Here is a 16,918-nt window from a genome sequence, read left to right on the forward strand (position 1 = left end):
CGTGGGCGAATATCGCTTCTGCGAGTGGAATACAAATCGCGATTTTATTTCACCTGCGGTTCGGAGTGAATTTGCAGCCGTGAATTAACCAGGGACAGAACAAGAAGTCATGCCGGCCTGTTTCGGCTGCTGCTCAACTCGAACTCTTGGACCAATTGAAGAGAGATTTCTCAGTTTTAATCAGCTTAAGGCGACTGCCGGTCTGCGTCCGGCAATCCGACGTTTACGATTTCGTACCTTGTGCTTTAAAAGGGACAGAGAGAAAGAGAAAGAGAGAGAGGAGAGTTTTGGTGAGCCTCCGATTTATGGCCTACGCCCCGATCCCAGCCGGCTCCTCTTCGAGATTATCTCAGACCCATGAAAACACTCGAGGACACTGCAGTTACTCCGTTCTCCGTTTCTTTCTCGCCTTTTTATTCACCTCCCCAGTGCTTCTTTGACTCTTGGTCCCGGCGCCAGTAAGCTTGATCGGTCGTTCAAAAAACCAGGGTCAACGATCCTCTTACATATATTCCTTGCTTAAAACGGTAAACCTATAGTTCGCTGAAACAATTTTTTCTCGACGTAAAAAATATTTTCAAATTCACGAACCTCAACGCGGAACGATCGATTATTACTAATCTTCTATCGTTGCTGTATCGTTTTCTTAAATGCCATAAATCGGCGAGCATCAAAGCTTAATTAACTGTATAAATGAGGCGGGATTCTTTTGCCAAAAGTCAACCCGTCAATTTCATCTCATATTTTTGGATTTATTAGGTAATGTGGAACATAATATTGAATGTTCCAGTTTTCAGTTTCGGTCGTTCATATTAAATTCGCAGTTTCCGGAATTTGGACGAAAATTTGAGTTGTTTAACATACATAATTGTATATAAAATGACTGTACAGATTGTCACTACAAAGAGTATCAAAATTATAATTCAGGCATAAAGCCAGAAAATGGTGCGAAGACAGAAATTTTGTTTTCACTATATCATAGGAAATGAAAGTCTCTTCCAAAATCTGTAAATCAATCGGCAAAGGTTGATTTTCGATCGCGGGCTGCTCGTCCGGAAAGGCAAGGCAGCAACACTCGATAATCTGAGGAGAGTGGCACTAAGTCTCAAGTCTCATGCAAAGTCTTGCCTATAGATCATCGCGTCCTGACGCGTTTAAAACTGGGCAGCACGTGCCTTCGCTTAAACCGATGAGATTAATCAGAGACCACATACGTTGGTCTCTTTGGACAGGAAGTTGACTGGCTTCTAATGCGAGGAGTTATGTCCTTTATCGCGAGGACCTGCAAACACGCTTCAGCCAGACCATTCAAAGGCGAAAGGTCAGGCGCAGCCGGACGCTCTTACGGATTCAATCGCGATTCAGGTTCTCAGATCGTGAAAATGAGAAATGATCTACTCTTGTACCACTTTTCGATTTTTCACCTGAGTAAAAATCTCGTAAAATTTTGTCATCTACGATTTATAGGATACGAAATTCAATTCAACATCCGTTGGCCATTATTTATGATACCTCATTCTCCCATTTTCGCAATTATTTTCATACAAACGTGAGATTCAAAGGTATTTGATATCGGTGGACTAGCCTTTGCGACAGGAAGAAAACTGGTTTAAAGATCGTTTCAATGGCAGGAAGCAGAATTAACTTTTATTTGCCCGAAAATAAAATTAAAAAAATTTTTTGGAAATTCACGGAGAGCTTTCGAAACAAAACTTTCATCAAGTATAATAAGAGACGTTTTTCCATTCTAACGACACATTTCACTGCTCTGTGTTGTAATTAAGGAACAATACCGAGTACTTGAATACATAATTGGAATCTTAGTACTTGACTGAAAAATTGTGAAAATTTGAAGGGACTTGCTATTGTTTGCAACTAAAGCGAGGATGGTGGTGTAAGACTTTGCAAAATTTCGAACCTTAATTCCAGTGATTTTAGAGGATCTTAAAGATTCACAACACACGCATTGAAAAATTCCACGTTTCATTGGATTAATTTTGAATAATTCTGATGGATTTCTCGATATTGTAATGCAAATTAGAAAAAAAAAAAAAAATTCAAAGATTGCATGTAATATAACTTTGATCAGTTTGACATGTGGCTAAAAAAAAAATTCGAGTTACTATTAATCGTAGGATTTCGAATGGTTTCGAAATACTTTGTACGATTTCAAATGTTTTTAAAAGATTTCGATAAAATTTCATCCAATTTCAAAGGCTTCGGTGATTTCAAACGATTCCAGAGATCTTATATAAACCTACTAACCGTTTGGAGTGCCGTGAAATGAAAAAGGAAGTAAACACAAAGACGATTGAAAGAATTCCTTATCGTTAAGCAAGAGCTGGTCGAAAGGCTGGCGTGTCGCGAGTCGAAGCTGAATGGCGATTGTGATCTTGGCAATACAGCCCAGCGCTGCATGAAAGGCCGGGGATTTGCTGGCTGATATCCGCCGCGAGTAATACAGCTGGCTAGAATCCGACTTCAAAAAGGAGCCGAAGAGGAGTAGCGGAAATTTTTACGGTTGTTGGAGGGTTATCCTCGATGCATGGTAAAAAAACGTGGGGTGGGAAAAAAGAAGAAAACAAAAAAGGAGAAGAGGAAAAAATGGCCGAAAAGCAGAAAGCAAAATGCTGTGTAATTGGCGGGATTCGCAGAGGGGATGATTTCTTCTTCCGTGAAAAAATTTACATCCCTCTTTACGCGTCGAAGGAAACATCCCTCTAGAGATATTATACGTAGTTATATTCTCGGGATCTCGGTTCTCGCTCTCTTGCCGCTGCGCGGATAAAAAGACCTTTGCCAGGTTCTTCTAATCCTCCAGGCGTCTACGTCGTTAAGCAGAACTCATATTCTCTTTCACTACGGTTTTTGCCATCTTGCGATAAACCCGGAGTGCAGTAGCTGAGGCTGCAGATCGAATACAGGTGATCAAAATTATTCGACTAACAACGGAGGCATCCTTATTTTATTACGAGAGGCGTGAACCACTTTCGTGATTTTCCTAATTTTTGGAAATCCTGTGAAATTAATCATTTATCTTTCAACTTGCAAATAAAGTAATCGTAATGCTTTAGAAATTTATTACAGCCGTGATGCGAAGTGCTTCGTTTTCAGAAATTCTTCCAACATTGTAATACTTTTTTTTACAACCGGTCTATAATATGCTCGTTGAAATTATATACAAGAAATTTTGGCAAACCTGCAGGAGGATTTGAATATCTACCGGTATTTGAATTCTTCTAAACTCTGCGAAAACGAGGTAAAAATAATACGAATTCTTTTTAAACCTGTTACAATCTTTGAAATAGACTTGAGGATATTTAAAGTCGTTCGAAATCCTGTTGCAAAGTATTTACATCCGAAATAATGTGATTTTGACATTGTTTAACAGCTCAAAATTTGATGCTTATTTCTATATAGCTATAAAAATCTGTACACATACACATATACGATTGCTGAAATCTGAATATCCTTGAAATTTGCTAATATTCAGCAGACAAACCAGAAGTGAAGAATTCTCGAAAATTCATCTTCGAATACGTAAAGAACCGATGAAACCGTTTGAAAATTATTTTGATTTTTCTAAAGTCTTGTAAAGTCCGTGTTACAAATTTTGCAAACTTGTTCGGGTATCGCAAAGACGCACCAATTTTCCGAGCAAAAACGATTTTTAGAGGTTTGAGCGACGTCGAGAAAATTGACAACAGATCAACACGTAACCGTCTGGAAGACGTCGTTAGCCGATGTCGGGGCAAAGAGGACACCGCGAGGTTAACGATACAAGAAGAACTCATATTCGCTGATCGTAAATCAGGTTTATTATGTCCATGAATAACTAATTACCTCACCGGCGATAACGAGCATGCCAGCGACGCGTTCCGTTTAACTGTTTTACGATCGTTGATGCCGATGCGAAGACGCCAGCCATCAGATTACCGGAAGAAGCCAAAAACTACAGTGCCGATTTTCAGAACCAAGCCTAAGAGGGTTTAATTTTGTCGAGAAGTGACGCCGGTCATTCGTATTCCGAATGTCTCTGCATTGAGAAAAATTTTGAGTTCCGGTTACCGCTCGGTCCTTGAGTGTTTTCATTTTTTGCCACAATCGCAAAAATTTAGTTTTTTAAAATTTAATGCTTGTGCGACAATAAATTGACGTTAAAGCCTTGTTTAACTAAAAAAGTAGAGTAAACCTCACAAACTGATTTTACGTTGCAATTATCAAAAAAGGATCGATAATAGCGCAAAATAGTTACGTGTACCTCGTTTTTCGTAATTCCAACGATGTTTAAACAGTTTTTTTTTTAACTATACCTGTTTTACTCAATTTTTTTTTACTTACTGTAACAAGTGAAGTTTTTCTCAGTGTGATCCCCGAAAAATCTAGAAAGTCCTGCGAAATTGGAGGTCGAAATCACGGCTCTCGAGTTGTGATAAACGGCCAAAATGGCACGCCGGCGATCGCGAATCGCTACTCGTGCAGTCTTTTCCTCTCGGTGCGGAACGTTAAAGAGGAATGGTAAAATACCATTGATTTACGATCCGGTGTGTAGGTCGGACTCTCGTGGGCGTCTCAGTCATGTTTATATTAGTTAGCAATAAGTGACACGCTCCGGCTGTTCATTTTACCCAGCGTAAATATGAGTTATGGGAGTTTTCGGTCGTAGGCTTCAGCTGCACGTCTTCTATCCCCATCAAAGTTCTCAAAATCAGTAATTAAAGTCATCCGTGTTCTTTTTCCCATCGGTTCCAATATCACGTTACGATTCGATTCAAAACCCAGATCTTTTATCGTACGATTTTATAACACTTACCGATTTTTCGATCATTGTTTTTAGAATTCGTACCAATTCTCGATTCCAACATCGTATGATTCTATTCTAAATCCAGATATTTTACCGGATATTTTTATAACTACGTAACGATTTTTTTGATCGGTAGTTTTGAAATTGATGCCTATTTTGCGATCGGTGCTTTTAAAATTCCTACCGATTTTCGATGGTACTTCCGGAAAACGGAAAACTTAGAATACCTATGAAAACTACGATACCGAAGAAACTGTGAAAATAGATAGAAACAGCCGACTGTGACCGGTAAAAGTAGAAACCGATAAAACCGGGATACCGAACAACGATTAATTTTCACAAGTCGTTACCATGCTTCGTGTTTTTTTTTCATTTCACCCTGATACATAATCTTCCGCGTTATTAATTCTCTTTCTCCTCCTCTTCCTTTCTTTCTATTTCGTGCTTCTTTGTCTCTCTTAAGAAGATCAAACGCGGGGCGGAGATTAGAGCCCGGTTGGTCCGTACGTGACTCGATCCGGGACGCGTGACAACCTGATTTCCGTCCGGGATCAAGTCGGTCTTAATTTTTTTCTCTTCTTTTCACCTCTCTTTCGTCTCTAGCGTCGATCCGGTCCACCGCAAGAGCCGCGACATCTCGCCTGGGGATTAAACCGATCTTACGAAGCTGTGTCATCGCCCCATGCAAAACACGCTCGCTTATCGTTCCTCGATTTAAACGTCGACTCATCTCGCGTCGCTGCGCAAATCCGTCGTCTCTGTTAATTTTTTACACCTATATTTTCTCAGAGTCGTTTCGTTCTTTGAACTCTTTTCGCGCGACATCCGTAAAACCGTGTTAAAGAAAAGCAAATCTTTCGTATTCCAGTGAATAAAAAAAAAGAAAATGCATAATTCCGGTTACAGAGTGAATTTTGAAACGATCATTAATTCTGCCACGAATTCGCCTCGGGATAAAAATTTGGCGAATAATATAGTGTACAGAATTTCTAGTTTTCAAATTGTAGATCTATAAACGTTTGAAGAATTAACAGTTTTGACGATATTTTAAATGACTTTTCACCGAAAATACGGTACGATTAAAATTTTTCTAAATTTATTTCAAGACGTTGTTCGAGATATGTCAGGTTTAAAAATCAAACGAAGAACTTTGACGAATCGTAATTCCCCTGCAATATGGCCTTGCTATTTCTTTTAAACAGCGCCTGCAGTTTTGGCGCGAGATTTATGAGAAAATCGAGTCGGCGCCGGCTTCGTACCGTTCATCCGCTTACTCCGGCCTCGCGGTAGAAAGTAATTCATCACACCCCAAACGGGTGGGTGGACGTAAACTACAAGGTAGTCCATACTAATTTCATTGATACACCAAGAGCCAATCAAGACTGAAAACCCACGCACCTCCTCGCCTCTTATTATATACATTATATATTCCGGCGAGGCAACGCTCCGTGGCCCAACATTTCGGTGAAGCATTTATGTATAACATTATACGATATACTGAGCTTATTTTTCCTCCCCTTAGCTTTCTTTACACAGGATGTTTCTTTTTCTTTTATTGTTGCGTGTGTGTGTGTGTGTGTCATTTTTCGTTTGTCGTTGATTTTGTTTCGATTTCTCGCGCCAGTCCAAAAAATGAATTATTGTACACCTCCAGCTAAATCCACATAATTTCACGAGAAGTCTACTTTTTTTTTTCATAATTTCTGATTTCTTCGCTGTTTCATAGTTTTGATGAAATTGTACATCGAGACATTTTCCTTTGTATTCAAATTGTAAGTTATTCACTCCGGATCGAAGATACGACTGAATTTTTTACAAAAACTCATGCTTTCGCCTTGTTTCTTTTTTTTTTTGTAATTCTGTTTTTACTCGTCTTCTACTCTTTTCTTTCATAAACACTCTCGCTTCTGATGCACGAAAGGTCGTGTGAACGCCGCCTTAAGCTATAATACTTTTACCAACGAGGCCGTTTCTTAGGTGCATAGAATTAGGATAAGATTGGAATGCAACGCTTCGTGATACGCTCGACTTTATGCTCAGGTTCTTACCGCGTTCAGAGTGAAACACGTGTATTGAAACTTGAATACCTTGAAATAAATTGGCAGAAAAATTTATCAATTATATTCTCACAAAGCTGGATAAACGTAAAGAAAAACTGGTCTATGAATACTCAATTTCCCAAGAAAATCTGTTCTCTATTTTTCACCCTTCCTCAAATCTTCGCGAAAAATCAATAATCACGTTGGTTTTGTTTTTTTTATTCTTTCTATTTTTCGATTTAAATGCCAAGCAAAAAGACTCGAATCATCTAAATGAAACGTTTGGAGCGATTTAATTTCCACACGATGAAATAATTTTCGTTTCTATAATGTTGTAAGTAATTTTTGAAAAGAAAAATCTCCATCTTTTTCGGTTTAGAAAATTCGTCGGTTGGTGTTGAAACGGCAACTTATTTTCATTTGAAGTCGAGTTCCTCGTCGAGGCTGCCTTGTTGAATTTTTAAGGCCCTCGATCCGAGGAGCATCCGGTTTTTATCTGAAATTCTGGTAGCTGCAGTACCTTAGCTCGGATCAACGCCGCGTCCCACGGCCCGTCAAAAAATTATACCACGAACAATTTTCTTCGCTACGGAGAAACCGGTAACCAAACTAAACGTGCACGAAAGTTCGTCTCGATCCTGCCAGTCTCTTAGGCAACGAGTCTTTATCACGATTTTATTTCCCCCGCCTCTTCTTAGCCGTAATCTCAAGAAGAGAAAATTTGAAAAATTTTAGCGCTATATACAGTATAAAACTGGATATTTTTAGCGATTTGCGTTACCCCGCTCTGGCTAATTAATGTTTAATCAACTTTGACACTATTTCAACTCGTGGCGTGAAATTCCCTGCGCCGCACCTCGAATTACTCTGCAGCTGGGACGAACGTGTAATTAAATACATACCAGCTCATTGCTGCCTCGTAATTTTAATCAAACCCTGTTACAATATCGCGATGCGATGCACAATGCAGTTTACAGTGCGGTTAATGAACTGGATGCGTCGCCGAAAATGCATTACTGCACATTTATTTACACAATGTGCTTAGGACGTTTTACGATTGAGAAATTGAAAATGAAACTTTTCCATTAAAGTGTGTTCAAGTAATTGAAACTTTTGTTTGCAATATACCGGTTCATTTATTGTTTTTCAAAGGTTGGAAAAAAAAAATTGAGAAAACCTCATTCACGTGATTTAGTAAAAAGATTGATAATTAAACTATACAAAAAAATTAAAAAAGAACGATGGATGCGCATAGTTCAGAAAGTGAACTACAAGTTCACATTCGTGGCTTTCAAATGTTTATGAAAATTAAAATTGATTCCAACGTTGAACACTTTTCTTGTTTAAACTTTGTATAGACATACAATAGCATTGTTCTAACTTTACGCAGTTCTGCATTCGGAAAATAAGATATCGAAAAATAACGAATTAAAACTAATAACTCTAAATTAATTGCTGGTTTAATAAATAATCATCTCTGATCAGTTTTTCTTTTACAATATTCCGATAATGAATCAAGGAATTCCGATAAATCTCAATTTTAGTGGTTCTTACTACCTCGTTACTGACTAGGTGAGAGTGAGAAAAGTGAATTATGTGTAACAACAATAACCAGAGAAATAGATGAATTACCAGATTCGGACAAAAATTGTTTCATTGATTTTAGCTCTGTTTAACTAATTTAGTACAAAATAGCGGCCCAGCCTGCAACTCCGATTAATTAGGTATTTCGAAAAATAGAAATCGTTGTACCCGAAATTTGCTATATTTTTGCAAATTAAGAAACTGTCCATAAATTATAACGCGAAATTATTCTCCAAGATTTAGTAAATTTTCTCCTCCATCCCCATGTGAAACTCGATGAGATTCAGAATCAGTCAAATTATGCACCAGGCTCAAAGGAAAAAGAAAAAGAAACAAGTTTGGTGATTTCCAATGAGAATGGCGGGGAGTTTTTCGTGTTCCATTCGAATTCGCCCTTTCTCTCGCTTTCCCTTTCAGTTTTCGTGTCTCGGAGTGGTTTTTCACCCCGCCATAAACAATTCCCCCCTATCTTCGTACGCATTTAAAACCCTTTATGCGAAATAGCGTTAATCCGAGAAATACTAACCCCGTTGTTTGCGCATGGTGTGTTTCAGCGTGCGACTGCCACCCCATAGGTGCCTCGGGCAAGACGTGCAACCAGAGCACCGGCCAGTGCCCCTGCAAAGACGGAGTAACTGGAATAACGTGCAACAGATGCGCCAGGGGCTACCAGCAGAGCAGATCCCACATTGCGCCGTGCATAAGTAAGTTCAGACCGAGAGATGAGAGAGAGAGGAGAGAGAGGAGAGAGAGGATCGTCCGGCAAAGCCATCCTTATCCTGACCTCATGCAACTTTGCGGCGCCGGTTTCCGCGGCGCGATAATAAAACCGGCAGTTCGTTGCAGCTGATGCATTACCACCCTGAAGACACCCGGGAACAAAGTATTATTGCCTCGACATTCGCCCTCGGCGACGTCTCAGCGATATCCTAGATTTCATCCGAGAGGATCGTGCATATCGTTCTCGTCCAGTTGCTGGATGTATTCCTCTCCCTTCGCGATTCCTAGCCGCTGTCGGGTCTAACTTTATTTATTTCTTTCTTTTTTTTTTCTTGTTTTCTTTAGTCGAGGGTTCAAGAAAATTACAACTGTTCGTATGGAACCCTGGAAATTTAGAATTTGATGAAACAAATTTTGAACTTTATAATGTTCAAGCGATTTAAAAGTTAGGAATATTTTTCGAAGATTTATTTGGGACGTTTCTCATCGTGCGTAAACTTTAATCGCAAAAGACTGCAATTTTTTTTTTGGCGATATATTTATACGGAGAAGTCAAATTCGCTGCAAAGATTGGTTTATTCGAGTTTTCTGAGTTGTTTAGTTTATTAACTGAACTTGAAAAAAATTTTAACGATATCTTGGTTTAAAGGAGGTTCGTTAACTTGTTTTTATTACAACCGATCAACGATAGTTTTTTATTTCAAAATCCGCCGAGAAAAGTTTGTACGATACGGAGAAGATTTATCGCTAACTTTGGAATGTACCTACGTGTAATAGTTCAAAATTTTACAGAAAATAGAATTCGCGAAAGATTTTTTTAAATTTATCTTATCGGGAAAAATAATTTTTTTTTAAAACTATTTCGCGTAGAAAGTTTTATAGGTGTGAATTTTCAAGAATGGCACACTCGACGAACTCGGTTTCTTAACTGTTGCACTTTGTGTAAAATAAACAAGTTTTTTTTTTACATTTTTTAAAAGCTTGTCAAACTGTGTGCATGAAAAATTTATTAATCTAACTTTACAAATATACTTCAATTGTTTAGAAAAATATTGTGCACGCATGCTTGGGTAGATCCTGAACCTAATAGACTCGCCCAAATGTGGCAATTTTTTCAATTCTTATAATCCTGTTATCATTTTTGAGTGTTCAAATCCGTTGGTAAAAAACAATTCGTCACACCTTAAGCACGATCCATGATTGTGTTTCGCTAATCTCGATACCTCGAAGGACTTCACGACTAATTTTTTCCTCTTCTATGTTCTGTATTTTCAGAAATCCCGAAGGTAGTGCAGACCCAGGGGATGGCCGGCGAGGATAGCGGGGAACACGAGGAAACCGAACACGAATACGGCTACGATGGACGCGCCGGTAAGTAAGTGATGCCATTAGCAGCGTTCACGTTTCCATTATAACGCATCGCGCGATCGATCCTCGTATCGTGTTTACATCCTGCTTTCATTTTGAGGGTGGAAGAACGTTCAACTTCTCTGATATTATCGCGCGAGATCGAAAATTCCCTTTTTTCTTTTTTTTAAACGCTTATCCGAATTCCACGGCAAATCGCAATCTTCTGTAATCATGCTCAAGGTATGCGTAGAAAATTGTCGTCTTTGCACGGTTTGGAAAAAGTACGAATCGGAGTTGTAATATCAGGAGTTTCATCGCGTTTGTATAAGCATAACATCGACAATTTATCTGATTACACTCAAATCTGGTAAAAACAAAATGAAATGTTATAAATACTACATTTTCAATTTTACCATCAAGATTCTATCCGAAAATTAGTTATTCTTACTTCGGGTAAATTGCATGGGCTCCGTGCATTTGTCAAGAAAATCATTTCTCGACGTATCGATAGATTGGAATTGAATTCGAAAAATATTTTTTCAGTACGCATCAATCGAAATTACCGATTAAAACCCCGCAAAAGTAAACGTTTCACATTTTTAACTCATCGATAAACAATGGGTTTGTTTAAAGTATAAGCTGTAAAGTAGCGAGAAGTAAAACACGTTTCGAACGCGCGCCATTTTTGTGACGTCATTGCTCAGAGGTTAGGTTTAAAATTGTACCGAATAACGACGCGATCGAAACAATGGCGCGGAAGTTCGAATCGCATCTGACTTTTCATTCGATAGGTACCACATTTTCCATAATACAACAACGTTGTCGCCGTAGCAGATTTTCAGCTCTTCGTGAAAAATCTTTGAAATCTCTTCGGTAGCTCGTCGCCCAATTTCGAGTAACGTTTCGTACTTTCATCCACAAAGCGTCTGCAGCTGTCTAAGGTATGTTATACCTGTGTATAATAATGCGCAATATTTGAGTGTCGAAATTAAAGCGAAATATACATTAATTTCGAGAGTCGCGGCGCAGACGGAGAACGGCGTGGAGGCTGGTTGTCTGGCCTCTCAGCCTCCCCTAATGGTTTAATTAAAACTACCCTTACCTTCGCTCCGGCCCGCGGCTTACGACCCCAAACCTTCGTCCTCCTGCAGGCGGTGCTCGCCTTCCTGCCGTTTTTATTACCGTCACTTGTGCGTTGCTTGTACGTGTACGTTTACGTGTGTAAATGCGAACGGGGCTGCGCTAGAGACACAAGCTTACGCGTTTTTACCGACGTGCAGGGTGTTTGGACACAAACAAACCCCGCGCAAGCCGCCCTTCTTCCACTTCGAAATTCAATAACTCGAACGCCTTTTGTCTCCGAATCTCGATACTCGGGCCGCCGAGTCGGGGCTTTTGGAGATTATTGCCCCGGATGGTCGATAAAATCGGTCCGGATTAACGGGAATCCTTGTACGAGGGTGCGAAATCTGTTATTTTTATTGGTGTTGAGAGCGATATAATTAGACTGATATCTTTGTAACGGGAACGACTAAACGTCGGATTCGCTAATTTTGAGTTGAAAGGCTTCTGCGGTTTCTTCGCAATTTTATAAGAGCAATATTTTTCGATTTTGGCATCAGTTTTTTACATTTTTGAGGAAATTTATTGAGGATATTCTTAAATACGCCAAGATAGTATTTTCCTAAAAATGATACAATAGGATAGCACTGAAATTATAACCAACAAAAGCTTAACAGATGCCACGTATTCATTTCAAATCTCTTTAAACTGTTTGAAAAACTAGTCGATTCGTTTTCGATTAAAATCTGTGATTACTGATTTTACTCAGAAAAATATTCTCCACAATTTCGCCATATGGTACTTTTTTTTTATCACTTTGGCATCGTTGAATTTACAATTTTTCAATATTCCAGTGATATGTATTCTGATCAAAAAATAGCAATATCGATTCGACTATATTGGAAAAAAAACTTCTACCTCGGTGTACAAAATTACACGATATTACGAATTGAAATTCAACGAATCAACTAAATTTTTTAGCGACTTCAAACCGATGTGAAATCAAAAATCGACACCCCAGCTCTTCTTTATGATTTTCGCATTTAGTTATTTTTTTTCACATTCTTAAGGAAATCAAGCACAGTAACTAATAATCAATACACCATGACAAATCAGACGGCAAAACAGTGAGTTGATTTTCAACTGTCCAAGATTCTAACTATAGTTCGAAATTCGAAATTATAGTTGAAAAAAAAAATCGTGCAAAGTGGAAAGTAATGGAAAAATATATGAAAAAAATGCTCAAGAGTTAAAATTAAAAGGCAACCGGGTGTTCTATCATACGTAGCTCGGCTGAATCGAGGTTGGTTAGTCTAAGAGGCAGGCATGAGGCGATATCGCATCCGTGGCTCGAGAGTATGCCACGTCACGGATCGCATCTATATGTTAATGCGAGCCAACCGCAGATAGGTACCTATGTACGTTGTGTGCTTCGACTTCTTGAGTGTCGGTCGTATGTATCTACATTATACATACATTGTACGTAGTACATACCTAGGCTCTGAGGATATAAAAATAACAATAATAACAATGACAACAGTCACGACAGTGACAATAATAACTAGATGTTGATACAAGAAAGAAGCTGCAGGTGAAGGAAAATCTACCGACAAAATGATAAGCAAATACGTTACATTTTGCATAATTGTTCAAAATAGTACACTGTAAGTATCGTATTTGTACACTGATGAAAATTTCATTTGTTATAGTAAGTAGAAAAGTCGAGTAAAACAGGTATAGTTAAAAAAAACTCTTTGAATATCGTTGGAATTACGAAAGACGAGGTACGCGTAACCATTTCGTGCTATCGTCGATCCTTTTTTGGTAATTGCAACGCAAAATCAGTTTGTGAGGTTTACTCCACTTTTTTAGTTAAACAAGGCTTTAACATCAATTTATCGTTGCACGAGCATTAAATTTTCGCAACAGGTAGAAGAAAATATAGTAAGAGTGATCGTAATGAGAAAGAATAGTAACGGATACTAGAATGTCTGGTAACAGCTACAAAACTGATTTTCATTTTCTACCTAGAACTATATTTTTCGATTTTGGTAAAAAATGAAAGTAGTTAAGAACTGAGCGGTGACCGGAACTAAAATTTTCTCTCAGTGTGCGACAAGACGAAAAAAAAGATGGAGCATGAATTTGGGTCAGGAATTGATGATCAACTTTATTGTTTTTGATAACGTACGGTTGAAATTAAAGAAGAAAAATTCTTGTAATCTAACTATCCCTCTCTTTTCTCTTTCAAAAATCATGTTACAAAAACGAGGCGATGAGTATAAATAACAGTAATGTAAATAAATAAAATAATCAAACAAGGATGACAATCAATACAGGGAAGTGTAAAAGTACGCTTTTGTCTCGTTTAAAGTATAAATAAGTGATTAAACGATACGGAAACCATTTGATTCAATATTGCCGTGGTAAGCGAAAATTCGGCGCTGTTTATCCGCGCAATTAGGTTTTCTCGGTTGGGAACTGCAGGAGAGGAACCGCGCCTACGTCGTTATAACACCGCCCTCGAGGGTTGGTTTGCCCGATTCCCCGACCCCAGAGAGGAACTTCAAAAAGGTGGCAAGGGAGCTGGAATGCATTCTCGGTTGAGTTGTTATGTACGACGAACAGTTTGTCGACGAGACCCACAAACTCGAGCAATCTGTGTACTTTCGAAGAGCTGAGAGAGCGGGCCTGAGTGCCGGAGCTTATGAAAGGGTCGAGGTTTTTCCAAAACGTAAAATGTAATACGCGAAACTTTAATCTGCGTCCTAATTTTCGTTGCCAAATATTGTCTATGTTTTCTTACCTTGACTTACGGCTCGTTTTTTATTTTACTTTTCTTACTTCACGATTAAAATCAATGTATTTTTACGACTCGATTACGACATATAGTCGAACATTAAGTATTAATTATCGAATTTATAAATTTGTAGGGCACGATGATTTTCTTGAAGCTGCTAGAACGAGAAATTATAAAATTGTAAACGATTAGAGTTTGCTTATCGGATTTTATATGCAGATTGCTTAAGAATAACTGTTAGATAATTTGTTCGACTTCATTCTAAATTTATTCATTTTTTTTTTTAAACAAATTATTTTCACAATTTGACTGAGGCAGATTTTTTTATCCTATCGTCGATTTGATATTGCTCTTCGCTGATAAAAATCAATATCGTAGCGCAATTTCGAAATCACAACTAATTAACGATGCAAAGCATAATAAATAAAAAGTTCTTTGATTAAAATGAGTCCAATAATTTTAGACTGAAATCGACAAATCTACTAGATTCATCACCATATTGCAGAGATTAAAGATCGAAAATTACAGCTGAATTCATCATATTACTGTTTTTTTTTTTCTTTTGCAACTTTAAAAAAAAATTAAAAAAAAAAAAAGTCATTCCAGCTCGCGAATATTTAAATGCGTGTAATATACTCAGTGTGCGATTATCTCGCTATTAGATTTACTAAAAGTATCAATTCCCGGCTCGCGAACGTCAGCCTGAAATAACAAAAATTTTTATTATCAATTTTTCAACACCGCAGATCAATGAATATCTTATTCATTTTTCACAAGAGTGTCGAGGAAATCCATTATAACGTAATTTCAAACAAGCTTGTTATTTGTTTATCGCGACGAACGCGTGCGTGCAGCGTGTGTGATATAAACGGTGAAATAAAGGCCTCCAATCAGGTTCTAATTGCGGTTCGAGCCGCGTCGTAAACGCGAAAAAGAGATACGCCACGCTTTGGGCCCACAGGCGAACGTAAATCAATGATCGACCCCTGCTTCTCGAACCATTAATACACCGAAGGCTCTCAACACTTTCTCATTTATCGTACACGTTCACGTGCAGTCGGCGACTCGTTCTTTTTCCTTTCTTTTTTTTTATACTAATTTCCTTTCTCACCTACAATCTTAGTCGAAATTCGATTTCTGAGTGTAATTTGCCAATTACAGAACAAGAAACATAAATATATTCTGTTTAACAAGATTTACGCTACATAGAAAAAACAAAAAAAAAAAAAAATTTTTGTTTCAAACAAACAAGATTTATTTCACACCGTTTAGTAAAATATTTTATCGATTTATTTTAATTAAACACAGTTTTGTTCCAAGTTGATGAATTTTCAATTTCTGTCTTTTCTTTTTGTTCTTGTTTCACGTTTTTTAACTCTGGGATATGCAAATAAGCCTATAAGATTGTTTAGGTATGTTATAAGTGTATTTGACAGACGTTTTCAATTTGTTTTTCAATTAATTTTTATGATTTTTCGAACAATCGTACAGCATAATCAACTCAATATAACCAAACGTACGTATGGAGAAAAGTTCATGAAACATACTTTGACGTTGATACAAAATTGACGCCGTAGATTTTCACTGAACGTGCTCGTATAAATCGGGCCGAGCAAATCCGTACACCAATAATCTTGTCTAATTGGTATCCCTTTGTTGGGTAATCGACCCCAAAAGCGATGCAGCAACGGGCCGTTGTCAGTGGAAACAGGCGTGCTAACCCCCATCCATGGGGGTAACATGTGAGATCGTGATGGAGTAGATCGGATGAAGTGTAATGTGAATGTATTTGTCGAAAAACGGATGACTCAGGTGATATCGGGGCGGAGGAAGAAGAGGAGGAAGAAGAAGAATCGGTCGGACATCGAGGCGGCAAAGTGCAAGCGCCAAATCCAATAACCTGCAAGCTTGAGGGCATTTGTAGTATGCCTACGGGGGGAATAATTTTTCAACCTTATCCCTGCGCCGCCGGGGAATAAAGCCAGGAGCTCGTTCTCGCTCTGACATCAATTTTGGGTAGCTTAGATCCAATAAGGTATCGGAAAGTGGTTTTTGTGCAGAAGCGGCGAGGGCTAACTAGGGCTTACTCCGGAAAGCCGCCCTTAAATAAGGTCTGTCGGCTCGGTGAGCCGAGATAAGTCTCCGAAGAGCAAGGCTCGGAAATATTGATATTCTTGCTCGGCCTGTGCAGCTTTGCATTCGCCGTCGCGACGCTGCAACGGCGCGATTCATCCCTTAAGAAGTAATGGATTTCCTCTCGGTTCGTATGTCATTCACTGGTATATGCGAATTCAAAACAAGGCTTATAGAGTCCAAAAACGCGCGATTATTCCGAGCACGATATCAACTGAGTGAGTAAGGAAAATTTTCCTATTTAGATGCGGACTTGGTGCAGGATATTTCAAGGCTTTTTTTCATAGTTTTATATACGTGTGTGAGACAAACGCTGGCTTAGTCGTGGCTTTATTCACTTCTCATTCACTCGGCGAAGACATAAACTGTAGTTAATTACAACGGAGCTAATTTAAATCAAGACTAATTGATCCTCTCGCTTGTTTG

The 16,918-nt window shown here is 38.5% G+C and overlaps 1 protein-coding gene across 3 annotated transcripts in view; it reads left to right on the forward strand.

The window, feature by feature from the left end:
• The window catches only part of LOC124179841 (netrin-A-like), a 130,096-nt gene that overhangs the window by 93,574 nt on the left and 19,604 nt on the right, over positions 1–16,918 (forward strand). Inside the window, exons 3-4 of one of the 3 annotated variants that reach the window (XM_046564642.1) lie at positions 8,982–9,131; positions 10,414–10,518. In XM_046564642.1, the coding sequence (XP_046420598.1) occupies positions 8,982–9,131; positions 10,414–10,518 (255 nt within the window). The remainder of the gene's footprint in view (positions 1–8,981; positions 9,132–10,413; positions 10,519–16,918) is intronic. The other 2 variants (XM_046564643.1, XM_046564644.1) reach the window with 2 other exon arrangements.

Source organism: Neodiprion fabricii, chromosome 4 (genome assembly GCF_021155785.1).
Source record: "Neodiprion fabricii isolate iyNeoFabr1 chromosome 4, iyNeoFabr1.1, whole genome shotgun sequence".
Classification (NCBI taxonomy): Eukaryota; Metazoa; Arthropoda; class Insecta; order Hymenoptera; family Diprionidae; genus Neodiprion; species Neodiprion fabricii.